The sequence below is a fragment of the Mixophyes fleayi genome, chromosome 4 (assembly GCF_038048845.1).
Source record: "Mixophyes fleayi isolate aMixFle1 chromosome 4, aMixFle1.hap1, whole genome shotgun sequence".
In the NCBI taxonomy this organism is placed as follows: domain Eukaryota; kingdom Metazoa; phylum Chordata; class Amphibia; order Anura; family Limnodynastidae; genus Mixophyes; species Mixophyes fleayi.
In genome coordinates, this window is record NC_134405.1 from 220,748,449 (window position 1) to 220,765,338 (window position 16,890).

The 16,890-nt window shown below is 37.4% G+C and overlaps 1 protein-coding gene across 2 annotated transcripts in view; it reads left to right on the top strand.

Annotated features, from left to right (window-relative positions):
• Positions 1-16,890, top strand: part of TMTC2 (transmembrane O-mannosyltransferase targeting cadherins 2) — a 230,247-nt gene that overhangs the window by 164,265 nt on the left and 49,092 nt on the right. For both annotated transcript variants that reach the window (XM_075209365.1, XM_075209366.1), the window contains 2 exons: positions 2,889-3,010; positions 10,846-10,927. In XM_075209365.1, the coding sequence (XP_075065466.1) occupies positions 2,889-3,010; positions 10,846-10,927 (204 nt within the window). The remainder of the gene's footprint in view (positions 1-2,888; positions 3,011-10,845; positions 10,928-16,890) is intronic.

A 16,890-nucleotide genomic window follows, 5' to 3' on the forward strand; every position in this document is an offset into this window, starting at 1 on the left:
CCCACTTTATTGAGGAAATGGGCAGGGCGCGGGAGGTTGTACTGCTCACCCAGTAGTTTGGGAGAATTCCCACAAATGCGGAAGTCTCTCTATCATTCCGCAAGAGTAGCCAACTATGGGTTCAATGTGATGTGCATTCAGAGATTCTCTTTTACATACAACTGTTTTCACGCATGGTTATTTGAATTAATCTCACCTTCCTAAATGGTTTAACCAGTCTGGTCATTCTTCTCTGACCTCTCTCATTAACAAGGTGTTTTCTTCCACAGATCTTCCACTCATTGGGTGTTTTTTGTTTTGTGTAAACTCTAGAGACTGTTGAACATAAAAATCCCAGATGATCAGGAGTTTGAGATACTCAAGCTCTAGATTGGTTTCTATCCTCTAGCTTACAAAATTGGGTGTATGAGAGTATTTCAAATGAGAATTTGGATTGTGTTCATAGATGGCAAATGCACGGCTCCGTTATCTATTAGTCAGTACTTATTGGATGTGTGTCTGTTCTTATTTGTAAATCTTCAAGAAAGTTAAGTTCACACCATGAACACCAAGATCACTATGTCAAAGGAAAGTAAAATGTGTTTATGTAGCTGAGTGAAATATAATCAGAAAGGTATGAACAACTCTTAAAGTACTTTGAAAAAAAAATTAATTCATACCTCCCAATGATCCTGATTTACATGAGACTTTTTTCTGCCACTAAAGTTATGTGGCCTCATTGAAAATGGACATGTGAATTGTCGATTTGTCCTAATTTGCATGAATTTTGTAAGGTTTATGCCAGAGCTTGGTTTACATCATACTTGCCTACTCTACCAGAATGTCCAGGAGGTTCCTGAATTTTGGGGAGTATTCCTGGACTCCTGGAAGAGCTGGCAGAACTCCCGAATCTTGGGTGAAGGTGGGGCTTAATGATGTGATTTACACTATCACTAACGCCCCGCCTCCCCACCTCCTTGGCACTATGCCTCAAATCATGGCTTTGCCCAGCAGCGGACGGCTCCCTTGAGAAGCAATTGGGTCACCACACCCCCTCTTGCACTTGCTACATGAAAAATTGGCAATAATGATTTACTTCTTTAGAGTCTGTGGGCACAAACCCCATCTTACATTAAGCCCTGCTCCAGCCACAGTCCTTTTACACTAAGCCTTCTGTAGATTTTGTTGTCCTGTCACATCACATAATATAGCCTAATGCGAATTGAAAAAAAATATTTAGTTATTACTTTTAATTTATTTTTGCAATGACACAATGTTATTATATATTTATTTATGAAGCGTCATAGATTCCGTAGCGCCGGATACAGAAGCAAGTAACGAATAGATGAGGTAATACACATAAGATGCAATCCGGCGCTTGCCACACACTGTGCAAATCTCACCACCTACTTCAAGCTGCACCATATTTATATACACTTGGATGTGAGTGGGTGGAGCCAGTGGTGTATGATTATGCTCACATGCCGTTCACCATGATGTCCCTGATAACTGGAACTTGCTCGATCTTTACATTGTGTTTGTTAATTGCTAGTTGTCTTTCATTATTTTTAACAATATTTATTATCATGGATTAGTTCTATAAAAGTAGACAAACTCTTGGCAATAAATAGTGTAAAACAATTTGAAATAGCAGTACATTTGTGTAAATGTCTTAGCTGTTTTGCTTGGTTCGTACTTTTAGTTCAGTACTCTTCCAGCAACATCACATATGATTTTATTACAATGTAAATTTTGGGGGATTTTTCACATGTGAGCCAAACTTCCCTTTTGTAAATCTAGCACTAAATCTCCAGTGCTTGTGCATATTTCTGAGAAAAATAATTCCTCTTTCCATCAATCATAGTAACTTAGCAAAATATTTTTGCCAATACAATATCCTCTGGAGAATGTGATTTGGAAGCACCATAAATAATTTCATGGTATTTTTAAACTTCTCTCTGAGGAAATGTAATAATTGACCATGAAGCTCAAGCTTTGTCCGGGAATCATTGTTACTTTAAAGCATGTTTAGCCTGTTCTCTATTTCTCATAAACACATAAATTCACAAGATGTATTTATTTATTTGTTTGTTTTTGTTTTGTCTCTATTGCTTACTGCTGCAATCCACGTTTCCTAGGCTTTGTGGTTTATGTAGCCATATGATCCAGTTTTGGTGTGTATTCAGGAAACACATGTAGATGTTTTACATATGGAAACACATTCTGGGATGCTTACAAACACAAGGAACACCCCTATTCACTCACACGCAGTGGATGCCATCTTGACTTTGCTAGTAAACGCTATATGCCCCAATAATGCGCGTAAATAGGTGAAAGTTGCCACAATTCACCATTTGAACTCCAGGGTTATATTTTTGCAGCTTGTATATCAACTTGTGTTGTGCCCCCTAAATAGATGCATATAGTTAGTATTTTCTCTAGTTAACCACTCTTAAAAAAAATCTGTAACATTTTTCCTTTCGTTTAAACTTGTATTTTATAGTACAGTTCCAGCATGTAGGACTATTTTAATCTTTCACTTGTAAATTCCCCTTATTATTTTTTTGTTCCTTTTGTTTCTATCCCTCAGGGACAGGTGAACTTCTAAAAACCAACTGCTTTGCATTGTAAATCTCCCAAATGAGGTTGGCTCAATTCAGAAAGTTCAGACACTATGAAATGTGGTGTATCCACTTTCAGATTAACTGCAAAGAGAATGAACTTAAGAACTTCCTTCCATCCTTCCCACCATGAGTCAATGCTTTTCCCCTCCATATCTTTGTTAACCAGATGGATAACTATTTGTCTGCCTCTCCTACTGAGTTTTCGGTCATGTGTGCCGTAATGTACTTTATAACATGAAGAAATTGATACGAGTAATTTTGAACCCTTATCTGATCTTTCAACAGGAGAAGCCTACATGAGGTTAAACAAAGTGTCTGAAGCAGAGCACTGGTACTTGGAGTCTCTGAGATCAAAGCAGGACCACATACCGGCACATCTTACTTATGGCAAACTGCTGACCCTGACGGTAAGAAAATACAACTCTACCTATTTGTGCTGCTTGTGGCTGTTCAGTTACAACAAAACACCAGCTTTAATGAAAAAACAAAATGTTTCCAGGTCATCTATTTCATTGGGGAATATAAATTGTATAAAAACTGAATGGCCATCTCATTTATCTTTCAATAATATACATGTATATAAGAACGATCATTTTAGAACTTTTTAGTTTTAAATTAATGGTAAATATTTAGAGGGCCCCAAAAAATAGTTAGGAATGTGATGACATTATTTTGAATGCTAATTATTGCAGTGTAATAATATATTGAGTGAAATTCTAAAAGTTGAAAATGTGATTAGTATCTCCGTATGTTGCTGGACGGCAGCCAGATATGTGTGTTTAGGTGCTCAGTCAACTTTATCTTTTCCAATCACAATATATAGATATTGAGGTCAAGCAATACTAAATGGTTTGAAAGAACTCTGATCTCACATGCAGGCCCGGCGCTCCCATTAGGCAAGGTTAGGCACTTGCCTAGGGCGCCGGGCTCTGGAGGGGTCGGTGGTGAGGTAAGGAAAGACGGGGTGAGGGGGGGAGGAGGGAGGAGGGCGCCGATTGTTGCGGGGGGGGGGGGGGGGGGGGGGGGCTGGGGCGCCGATTTTGTAAAAATGCTTAGGGCGCCATGGAGGCTAGCACCGGCCCTGCTCACATGCTTAATGAAATAGCTAGTTATGGGAAGTCCGTCTCTTGCAGCAGTGTGAACATGTAGTGAAAGCTTATCTACCAGCTCACTCATTTATTTCCTTCCCTCAAAGAAAAAAAGTTGTCCTTGTTTGAGATTTCTAATTGACAGTCTAATTCTGTGGCATGATTGAGACTTTGGGGTAAATTTATCAAGCTGCGAGTTTGAAAAAGTGGAGATGTTGCCTATAGCAACCAAGCTCTTTTTGTATTTAGGCCAGTATGTCTTACAGTTTGTGCTTCATCCATTCCCATGATCTATAAGTAAGATCAAGGGACCTGATTCATTAAGGATCTTAATTTAAGAAACTTCTTATTTCAGTCTTCTGGTCAAAATCATGTTACAATGCAAAGGGTGCAAATTAGTTTTCTGTTTGGCACATAAGTTAAATACTGACTGTTTTTTCATGTAGCACACAAATACTTGATATCTTATTTGTACACTGAAATTTAAAGTTGATATTCGTGTGCTACATGAAAAAACAGTCAGTATTTAACTTATGTGCAAAACAGAAAACTAATTTGCACCCTTTGCATTGTATCATGGTTTTGTCCAAGAGACTGAAATAAGAAGTTTCTTAAGTTAAGATCCTTAATGAATCAGGCCCCTAGTTATCATTTATTTAGTACATTCTACATAATTACAGCTAGAATCAGATTGGTTGCTATAGGTAACATCTCCACTTTTTTAAACTTGCAATTTAGTAAATATACCACTTGGTGCGGTGCTATTAAAATACAGGTCTTCCGAATAGGTAACATTGTCTACAGCCAATGCCCCGTCATCTGAGTGTTTACAGCATGACCCAGAATATCCACCTGCATACATACATGTTTCAGTGTGCTTTTAACTTCTCCTGTGAGCACAGGTTGGTCTGGTCAGCATTGTGGAAAGCCATATATCACCCTTACTAGAATAATAAATTAGTAGACATTCATTCAGAGCTCTGTGGTGTATATATTCAGATAAGCCTCTCCATTCTTCTTTTGGATATGCTTATTTGAATATTTTTTACTAGAGACATTGCAGAGTGTATCCCTATAACTTGCCGTCATAAAGGTCTCAGAGATGTTATACTGTGGAGCTATTGGATATTGAAATCATTCATGCCCATTCAGACTGTTTAGACCTGTGATGGGCAACACGCACTTCTGTGCCTTTACCTGCAGCCCGCAGCATGGTGTGCTTTATTGCCAGATTCCTTTGTTATAGCTTGTAAAACTTGTTTAAAATGCTGATGTTTTACAGATGGGTGTCTTTTGATTAAATATATTGTTTTAACTCCTTACTGAGATTTAGAGTAATGTGTAAACCTGGTGCGGCCACTGAAGTGCAGTTGTGAAATGAATTCGAATGACCTTCTCCTGGAGTGTTGAGAACACTTATTAGTTGAATCCTATGCTGATATAGTTTCTCACCTATTCTATTGCTACATTCCCAGGTAAGATGAAAAAAATCACCCTGCCCAGGGCGCCCCACTTCAGTGCCCCAGGTGCTGCACTATACAGCTGTTTTTCCCTGGATCCATTGTTCGTCTCAAAGCCCTGGGTTGTGTGAACCTGTAGAGGATAGGGTGACTGTTCAGACCAATAAGAAGCTGCAAAACTGTATTACTTTAATGACAAACACATAATGCCCTGAACACTTTACCCAACATGATATAATCTGTGGCCTGCATATTCATAACCTGCATTGCCCAGTTTGCATGAGCATGTTGTACCTTGTATCCTTCATAGTATACCCAAAATGCACCGTAGCCCTCCAAATCATAGACAAGCACTGGTAGGGTAATATGCGTGACTTTGAAATACAGAAAGCTGCTGTAAAACAAAGCTGGACAAATACTGATGCCAAATCACCATGAAGACTAAAAAAAAATGTCCCAGTGACCAGATATGCCCAACTTCCTGCCCTCAACTCTTTTGGAGATGGACTATGAATGACAGCTTCCTCTATGATGCATCTGCCATGAACCATTAGTTCTGGTTCCCAGTAATGAGAGCTCTCATACAGTGCATCATTGTAATATGCTTAGCTATTACAGCGGCTATAGTCATCCTCCCACATCCTGGAAACCTTAGGGACACCAAGACTGTGGTTTCACTGTAGGAGTGAGTGGAGCTCTGACAACTGCAATAGCACAGCATGTTATAACTAGAGATGCTTAATTCTCAATCTATAGGCTAAGAACTCTAGCTAAATTCAAGCAAGAAAAACCGCTTTAAACATGGTCGAGCTTGGCTACATTTCATAGTACTTTAATATTTTTTTCATGCAAATTCAAACATAGTAATGTTTGCTGATATGAATGTAAAGGAAAAAAAACAACAATAATATAATCTGAGCCATTTTACATTTTGTTTTTTTTAACTTCAAATTTCAAAAACAAACTTTGTATTTCAGTTAACTATAAAATGAACACCTTTGTGATCTGACTAAAGTTCAAGGTCAGTAAAGTGGTCCAGTTTGATAAAATTTACAACTGACAATAGTTTGAGCAACTTTAATTACAATGCTGTACACAAGAGCTCTCATCTCCAGGAGCCAGTTCTAATGGTCCTAAGGACGAAGAGCCAAAGAGGACAATTTGGTAACACAACAGTGTTCTCCCCAGCACCTATTTCCCAGGGGCTCCACCTGGCTGTTTTTAATTGCCACCCGGCTCTTGGGGGCCAACAGAGTCCTATTATTATAGAATAAACCAGTACTTCTCCTATTATAACAGGCACTATGTGAGAACTACAACCAGCAGTGTGTGTTAGACCACAGATTTGACCAGTCCAGGCAGGCATTGACATAAACCTCCATCATTTTTCATTATTATTGCAAAGTATTACAGCTGCCCCCACCCCGCTGCTTCTTAATACCACCCGGGTGGCAAAATTTTCTGGGGAGAACTCTGCACAATCTAGTGCTGTATGCCCCGGACCCACCTCCATTACTCTTTTAATGTTGGCATTGTGATTAGCGACATTGTCAATGTCACCAATCACACTATTGACATTAGGAATCTGTCAGCACAAGTGTCAGCATTTATCAGGCTAAGGGCTGGCATTTCCAGTGCCGGAATTACGTACCCCACCCGTGCCAAATCTAGAACAATGAAAAAGAATTTGCTACAGCGATGAATGATTTTTGCTGGCACCATATCTGTATTTACTATGTGATGAAAGCAGCTTAATCCAGTGCAGGATACACATATGGCTAAACACCAGTGAAGTCTGTACTTTTTATATTAGCCAAGACAACCTGAAATGTATGCTCCATGTTCATGTACCAATACAAGCCAGCTCTTTTGATACCTCATTCCTCAAGAAGAAAAAAATAAAAATAAAAATAAATAAATAGTATATATATATATATATATATATATATATATATATATATATAATTAAATTTGTGATCAATATACTTGTATATAAACAGGGAAGATAGTTGATGAAAATAACTTGGAAATTTGTTAAATAGGTTACTTTTTCATTAACAAATTAGCACCATGTCAGTATGCTAACCCCAAAATATTGTTATTAATGCATAAACTAATGTGAGACTTACAATATATGCTTTAACTCCACTGGTTTTATTACATGTCTTAGTTTGGTGATACAGGTAATTTCAATGAATAGAATGGGTGGATTACTGTAGGGTTCCAGAGGTAGCACTGTGTGTGGTCTGCAATCCAGGCTCAATGTCAATTTGTAAATGTATCAAACAGTTCCGCATGTCATACATATCCCAGCACTTGCGTAAAACTGCTTTTAACCTACATGGATGTTTTGGTTTTTTTTAACCCTAAATAACAATGTATTGGAATAAACACTTATGTTTCGATGTATAATAGCAGAATACTTCAAATTAAAGGGAAATGATTGCACACCTACAAAATGTATTTTTTCCTTTGATCTCAAAATGCAACACTCGCCAATTCTAGTTGGTTTATTAAGTTAAGCCTACGACAGAGATTAAATAGAATGGTCGCGTCAGAATGAGAAGCAGATATTGGAGTACTCAGTGATAGTATAAGTGATTTTTCAAAAAGCATTTGTAGGTTGCAATATTTGGAGTGAGAAACCAAGTTCAGTAGATGTGGGGAAGAATGAGACAAATATGGAAGCTAAAGCTGGGTACACACTACAGAAATTTCGACCAACTTTTTATGCCGAGCGATTTTACATGCGATCGATGATCCGATCGCTCGGTCCATGGACTGCATACACACTAGCCTCGTTTTAGACGATAAAGGGAAGAGCAGCCGTCCCGTTAGCGACTTTTTACAGTTATGTTGTTGTGAGCAATGACTGTAATTTCGTACTCACTGTTGTGGATCGGTTGGAAGTTTATAAACACTACACAACGGAAACGAGATTGGAACGAAAATATTAAATGGTACGACCAACCAAATGAGGCGATAATCGTCCATTTGGGCAGACTTTTGACCAACGTGTCACTGCACACACTGACCCGACTTCTAAACGAGCGGTCGTATGTCGGCTGTTTGAGCCGATTATTGGGCGAAAACAGTGTAGTGTGTACCCAGCTTTACTGAAATAATTGTTAATCCCTGTCTTAAAAGTGGACATGTTTATAATGATGGTGTGTGCTGAGGGTCGTTTTGTTATCTACCATCACTCTGGGATAAGAAAGGAGGGAAATTGCACAGGAGCCAACAGCTTCCTGGATCTGTAGAAGTGATTTGTGGTCTCCTAGATAAACGTTTGTTTATATTTGCTATTTTTTCTTCTTTGCCTATGCCTTTGCGATTTGTAGCAAATCGCATCATTTTGGTCCTGCCCTGTACTTTACCTGTAGAAAAAATAAGTTTGCAAATATGAGAAAGATTTACACCACTTGTACTGCTTGATACGCTATGTGAAACTTTTTGAGCTTTCGTTGTTAGGGAAGTTGATCTTCCATGCCCACGTTTTAGCCTCCTAAAAGGCTCCCCTACAGCAGCAATGGGAGGCATGCTCAATAACAAACAAAATAAAGTCTAAATCAAAATAAAACTTAAATTTATTAAATGAAATATATTCAGAATCTACTGTGTTATGCTATCCTTTGAAAAATAAATGTTTCCCTGTGTGTGTATGTTTTTGTTTATTTTTAACCAATTTCAATTGTAACCCTCTTAGTATCCCTAGGTTACCCTATTACCACCCGCTACACAGCTAACACAAGACGACAAACCTCTGACCAACATAGTTGTGTGACCTAGCATACAGCCCACTAAATACTTTGTAACCTTTGCATTCTAGCTGGACAAATATTTAATATGATGTAGCACTTACTCTTGTGTATCAAACCATTGTCCCATAGATTGTAAGCTTGCGAGCAGGGCCCTCTTACCTCTATGTCTGTATGTATTACCCAGTATTGTTTTATTACTGTTTGTTTCTAATTGGAAAACGCTACGGAATCTGCTGGCACATATAAATAAATGATGATGATAAATGGTGAATTTTTATTTTTAAATTTCTTGCTTCTGCTTATATTGTATGCATTCTATCCTGAAATATCTTGAAAGTCAGCCTTATAACACAAGAGGATCAGAGTCTATTTTTAAAGGCGGCTCTGTAATAGAAAGCTGTTCCCCCCACAGTTAGTAAAACTGTCGGCGCCATACGCCTGGGTACCCATGCATTCGTGGAATACTCTCTTCACCGAGTCCCTTACTACCTCTGCTTGCACTGTTCTCCAAGCTACAGTGCTCGCTTGTCCAATCAGCTTGTTGGAGAACCTACCTGCAGGCATAATCAGTATCAAAATTCTACTGCTAATTGTGATTGTCCTTTAAGTTCTGGTTTGAGTTCTCCTTTATACAGGATTAAATTTTTGCAGGAAGAAACCTACATATTTGGCAGAAAATAAAACCATATTAGTAATGCTCAATTGTCACTGGTAGGAATATGAAAATATTGTTTTTTGGTGTTAGATTTCTAAAACTTGAACTTAAAGAAGAACGCCTAATATGTAATATTTAGTAAAAGATAAAGCCCAGTCTACATGATCCTTTGAAACCTTCAATGGTCTATACTATACTATGAGGTCTGTTTTTATTTTATGTCCATTATTTATTATAAAAAAAATATTATTGCCAGGAACAACGAATACTCAAACTCAACCTCTGGTTAAATTACTGCTCCACCAGCACGGTTTTTTCACGGGTGCCGGATCACACCTGAACGACCAGATTTTGGTTTTCAGTCCACTAAAGTGGAAATACAAATATATTAAAAATAGATTTTAGTTTTCAAATTAAGTGCATTTTTCTATTAATTAAAGGATTGTTGCTTTTGTTCTGCTATAGTCATCTCAGGATGGTGATAACAGAACAGATATTGCAACATCTTTGTTTAATACTTATGAGAAAGCCATTTGGCTAGCAATAACCCCTTTCTCATATTGAAAAAGCAAATATGAGCCCTGTGTCCAGCGAAAATACAAGTAGGGCTCTTCGTCCTTTGATAAATATGCCACTGCACTACTATTACCTCTGGGGGTTTTGACAATATACCCCTGTGAATTTCCCCATGCATTAGAATGGTAATTTCAGACAACTCTGACACTTTTTTTGGAACAGACAAATAGTACTAGTATAGAGCAGAGTAGTGATGAATTCACTGTATTGGGGAAACAGCGTAAGTAAAACTACAAAATTTCCCTCCGCATAGTGGGCTTCACACAATACTAAATTTGAAGCTTTGGGTGAAGTTCTTCTTTAAAAAGAAAACACTTAACCTTTATTAGATTTTATCAAAATCATAAAAGCGTAGTAAACCTTTGATAAATAATAGGTAGTGACAGCTACTAAAAAAATCTCATGAGTCTCAAAATACAGTAAAACTTTTTCCACTTATCAAATAGGCTATGCCTTAACATTTAAAGCATATTCTCGAACAGCATGAAATGTTTGTGTGACATTTAGGATGGACCACCCATTGCATAGATGTGATTCACACATAGCTCATACCTCTCTGTCTTGCCCTTGTCAAGTCTAAAGAGCTGCTTAAACGAGAACTGCCTTATATCATATTTTAATTTTGTTTTGTACTTTCGTTTTTTTTATTTTTTACTTCTGCCTTGAACAAATAAAAATGATAACGTATAATTTTTCTTTTAGGGTCGCAAAAGCGAAGCTGAACGTTACTTCTTGAAAGCCATTCAGCTTGATCCCACCAAAGGAAACTGTTATATGCATTATGGTGAGTTTTAATTACAAGTAGTAATCACCTTCCCTTGTGATTACATATTGGCTAAGCAACATGAGTGTTATGATGAAGCTTTAAGAACGGTGAGCTAATGTCAATGTTTGAAGTAGTCATTGCAGTTATTTATATATTCCACTTTCTTATATGTATATCCATCACCCTCTATTTGTGTTGACAAAAATGGCTGATATAGTACAGAGGAGCCTGAAAAGATAATCTTCTACACTATCATATTATTTTTAAATTCTGTTAACATACCAATTTGTTAATGGCTGTCTAGTGATCCTGAACCATAGACCATAAATAATACTAGACAGCTACTAATAATAAAGTAACAAGAAAATAACCTAGAGATTAACCTAAATTATTTTACGTAAAATCAACAACAATTTTGAGCACTGCATGGGGATTGGTATTACAATATATAGTTAAAAGGATAGTTCCACCTTACACTTCTTTTTAGCTGATATCCCTCCTATCAACAACTAGCAGTTCCCCAGAATCTGCAAGAACAAAATTCCCCTCCAGTACATCAATGGCTTATTTTGCCTATTTTGAAGAATCTAACATAGTAACATAGTTACATACATAGTAACATAGTAACATAATTGATGAGGTTGAAAAAAAGACACCAGTCCATCAAGTTCAACCTATTTTGGATCTCCTGCGATCCTGCACTTATATTTGAAATTGATACAGAGTAAGCAACCACCAATCTGTTTCAATTGTGAAAATCCCCCCAGACTCAATATTGCAGTCCTATTTTTACCCTATATCCACTACTATCCTTTATTTTAATTAACGCTCGTATCCCTGGACACACCTTTCCGCTAAAAATTTGTCTAACACTTTCTTAAACATATCTATTGAATCTGCCATCACAACCTTCCCTGGCAATGAATTCCATATCTTGACTGCCCTTACTGTAAAGAACCCCTTCCTTTGCTGGTTGTGAAATTTCCTCTTCTCTAACCTTAGGGGATGACCACGTGTCCTGTGTATGGTCCTTGGGGTAAAAAGTTCCCATGAAAGCTCTCTGTATTGACCCCTAATGTATTTGTACATAGTAATCATATCTCCCCTTAGACGCCTCTTTTCTAAAGTAAACATGCCTAAACTGGCTAACCTTTCCTCATAACTTAATGACTCCATATCCTTTATCAATTTTGTCTCCCTTCTCTGAACCCTTTCTAGTTCCAAATTATCTTTTTTATAGAGTGGTGCCCAGAACTGTACTGCATATTCAAGATGAGGTCTTACCAACGATTTATACAGTGGCAAAATTACACTGTCTTCCCTTGCATCTATGCCTCTTTTTATGCATGCCAATACTTTGTTTGCCCTTGCAGCTGCTGCTTGACATTGAGCACTATTGCTAAGTCTACTGTCTACGAGCACTCCCAAATCCTTTTCCGTTATAGATTCTCCTAAATTAATTCCATTTAATTTATAGATTGCGTTCTTATTTTTGATCCCTAAATGCATAACCTTACATTTATCTGTGTTAATCCTCATATTCCATTTAGCCGCCCAATCCTCCAGTTTATTTAAGTCCCTCTGTAAATAAGCTATATCTTGCTCTGATTTTATTACCTTACAGAGTTTAGTGTCATCTGCAAAAATAGAAACTTTACTCTCTAAACCATCACCAAGGTCATTAATAAATATATTAAAAAGGTGTGGCCCCAGCACGGAACCTTGAGGTACTCCACTTAAGACTTTTGACCAATTAGAAAATGTTCCATTTATCACAACTCTCTGTTCCCTATTCTCTAACCAGTTTTCGATCCAAGTACAAATTTTGATTCCTAGACCCAGTTCCCTTATTTTGTAAACCAACCTCTTGTGTGGCACTGTATCAAAGGCCTTTGCAAAATCTAAGTAGACTACATCTACTGTCCTGCCCTGGTCTAAGTTCCCACTAACTTCCTCATAGAAACTAATTAGATTAATTTGACATGACCTATCCCTCACAAATCCATGTTGATTCCCACTAATAATTTTATTGCGTACCAAGTAATCCTGAATACTGTCCCTTAAAATACCTTCCAGTAGTTTCCCCACTATTGATGTCAGGCTTACAGGTCTTTAATTCTCTGGTTGTGATCTCGTCCCCTTTTTAAACAACGGCACCACATCTGCTATTCTCCAATCCCTTGGTACTGAGCCTGATGAGATTGAATCTCTGAAAATGAAGAATAGTGGTCTAGCTATTTCCGAGTTTAACTCCATAAGGACCCTTGGGTGTATGCCATCTGGACCTGGAGCTTTATTTATCTTAATATTCTTCAGTCGCCTTTGGACTTCTTCCTCTGACAACCAAGTATTTATTAATGGCATGGTTTCATTTCCATTTTTATGTATTACTCCTGCCATTTGTTCCTCTCTGGTAAATACTGAAGAAAAGAAAGTGTTTAATACCTCTGCTTTTTCCTTAGTATTATTTATCAATTGACCCATCTCACTTCTTAGGGGTCCTATATTATCTTTTTTAATCCTTTTGCCATTTATATACTTAAAAAACTTTTTGGGGTTTGTCTTACTTTCTTTTTGCCTTTCATTTTCTAATTTAGCCAATCTGAACAGTTTAAACTCTGACTGCTCTATGCAATGATCCTGATTGGATAGAGCAGCTTCCAAAATCATCACTTGTTTTAGTTGTCAATGAAGAGAGAAAACTGGTGGGCATCTATAATTATTTGTTCATTAGTTTGTAATTATTGTGAAATATGTTTGAATTATTTTATAGGTCTCAAGCAAAAAACAGAATAGTCCTTCTGTCAATGTTCATTTAGAGACCCTGTAAATGCTGACATTAGTTGAACTTTATTACTGTTATTGAAAGTCTTGAGCAGATACAAATAAATGCATTGGTTGATATAGCAATATATTGACAAGGTAATTTTACAAGTATAGCTAAAGTGTCAGGGACGGAACCCACCCAAAGACTTTGAAATGGGCCCTGCAGCCAATGCACTCCTATCAACAGCACTAGTTCATCCACAGTATAGTGCCAATTACAAGGGTGTGAAGATGAGGGCAATTTGTGCAATGGAAATAATCTATTCTACTCTGATAGATTGTGTTACATTGGGGTTAACGTTAGGGTGTAAGATGTGCAAAAATACAGCAATGCTGCTGTGCTTTTAAGACAGCTATGTGCAAATGTAGTGTAAGCAGAAAAAACTGGGCCGCTGATAGCCACAGCTCATGTCACAAGTCAGAGAGTATCCTAAGGCATTTCTCGAGTATAGTCCAGGAAAAAGAATGCCTGAGGGGCTATAAAATCCTTTTATAATGTTATAGATATGTGACATTTGTTTATTCTCGCCAATTGGCTTCTTTATGTTCTAGGTACTGTGTTTCAGCTGATTCACCAGCGAGTGTTATTTTACTTTTAGGTAAATCGGGATCAATAGGCACATTATTCCCGGAGAGACAAATCATTCAATTTTGGCCAAATATCAGATTGGGCTAAATAGATGTCTGGATTTTTTTTTCACATTTTAGCCAAAATATTCAGTAATAAATTTAATTTCTTCATCAGGACAAGTATTTATTTTTCTATCCACTGAAGTGGTGAATGGCTTATCATATGTTTGCAAATGTGTGTAATTAAGACTTCTGCATTTGAATTATAAATAGAAGGTAGTTTTAATTATTCTTTTTTATACCGGGTTTTCTTTCGTAGATAATCCCTTCCTTTTTGAGCACCTGTTGTTACTTTATAAATTGTTTGTGCAATTTCTAGTTTGTATATTATTAATCGTTTTAGTTTTACTGAATTGCACACTATAACAAAAATGGGAAACTAACGTAAACTGCCAGTAAATGCATTTACATTATTTTTTAACTAATGTTTTCCAGTGACTGTATGTATTATTAAACAGATGATCTACTACAGGGTTGGTTATCAGCCACTATAGGATTTTGCATTCTTCCTTCTGAAAATCTGTAGACGGTGTTGCTTATCCTGCCATATTATCTATGCTGGTGGCTCAGTGATCCATTTCACCAACTTTGATAGTCCAATCTGACTTATACTCAAAATTTTAATATATGTCAGTCTGTTTTATGATTGCTAAAGTGCAGCGTTCAAAGAGATATTTATGCTTGAGCATAAGATAAATTTTGAATGTTGTAAACAGTTTGTCGAGATTCTGTTTTGTATTTGGTCCTTAGACCAAATCGACTGAAAATTCATAGTCCCAAGACTTGTTCACATGTTTGTGTTTGCCTGTGATGCAACCAGGTCAGAACTGTGATTTGTAATAGTTGTCACCTTTCCCCTTCACCCCTCAAGCTTTAAGATGGAAACATATAGGAGTAATTGATCCCTGTGAAATACATTTTTTTTTATCTGGTAAATGTATATATGTGACTGTAACGTTAATGAGTTACACTCACTCTGGCTGCATTATTGTAATTTACATATATTTAGGGACTTTTTGGGCCTCCCCTCTAGGAGAGCCCAGAGGGGAAAGGTCCAAGTGTTGGGGAGCATGATGAAGCGTTTTGTTTCATCACATTCCCATCCCTGCTGCACAATGACACAGTCACATCCCCATTCGCTTTACAAGAAGATTGGGCATGAGCCAAGAGGATGGCATACTCTCCTTGGATCTGGGAGAACTTCCCATAATTCAGGAGTATGTTGGACATTCTGATCGAGTAGGCTAGTGAATTTGCCTTTTTAACATTCATAACCATTTTTTTTGCCTCCATGGACTAAAATAGGATATAAATAGTAGTCTTTTCATATTTTGTCATATTTGGCAATTTTATTTACTATAGTTCAACTTTGAAACTATAGGCCAAAGTATTTCATATGTCAAAGATAAAATGTACCATGCATACCTCCCAACTGTCCCAGTTTCAGCAGGACAGTCCTGATTTTAGGGCTCTGTTCTGCCCGGGGACATGTTTGTCCTGCAGGTGGGAATGTTGGATGGAAGTGAGATATCGAATTGGCAGCCTAGCACTTTACAGCGCTAGGCAGCCCTCTGGGGGCGTCACGGAGACCACGCCCCCCCCATCATGACATGTCCATCTCCCCTGACCCGATGTCGGGGACTGACATGTTGGGATTTTTGTATTATGTGGTGCGATGGGAATTTTTAACATTTGGTGACATTACCGTTTGCCTAGTACATAGAAAGGAAATGCTTCCTCCGTGAAAGAAATAACAAGTATTCAGTTCTGACATTTCCTGAATATTATACATATACATTTGTAAATGTCATCGATAACTATTTCATATACTGGTAGTTTGAATTCAGGTTTATGTTAAGAGCTCTTTAATCTGGCTTGTAAATTGTTTTAAAACAGTGGGGTCTATTTATCCCATCTCTAATGAAGATTTTTTTTATCACTGATTATCTCAGTGATAGAAAATTTTCTTTCTTCCAGTCCATAATTATATCGGTCATTGGGGCAACTTGGCTCCTGGCATTACTGGCTGGCAGCAGTAAGCAGACTCCAGGTGTATCTGTGAGCCAGCTCGTTTCCCTATGAACTGGAATCCCAAACTTGGCCTTAAAGTTCCAGATTTCCTAAAAAATAAAAATATTGTAAACCTGACATGGCATGTTAAATATGGCTTCCCCAGACATACCCGGTGATTTGGGAGGGGTCTGCATTCTAGCTCAACTCTAAATCGCAGTGTAATAATAAAGCTGTCCAGCACATATGCAAGAAAAGTAGGCAGTATTTTCCCTGCATACAAAACAAAATGCAGTTGCACTCCTGACATTTCAACATGGTTTGTCCAGGTTCTAATTTGTACCTTTTAGTTTGCTGCTAACTGTAAATGAGGCCCAACATGTAAAGAGTTTTTTCACTTTAAATATAGGGAATGGTGAGTGTCCAAGTGGATAATACCTCACCAAAGTACTATTATTGGTAATAAAAATGATTTAGTAACATTGTTATTTAAAATTGAAAACCCATTTATGGTT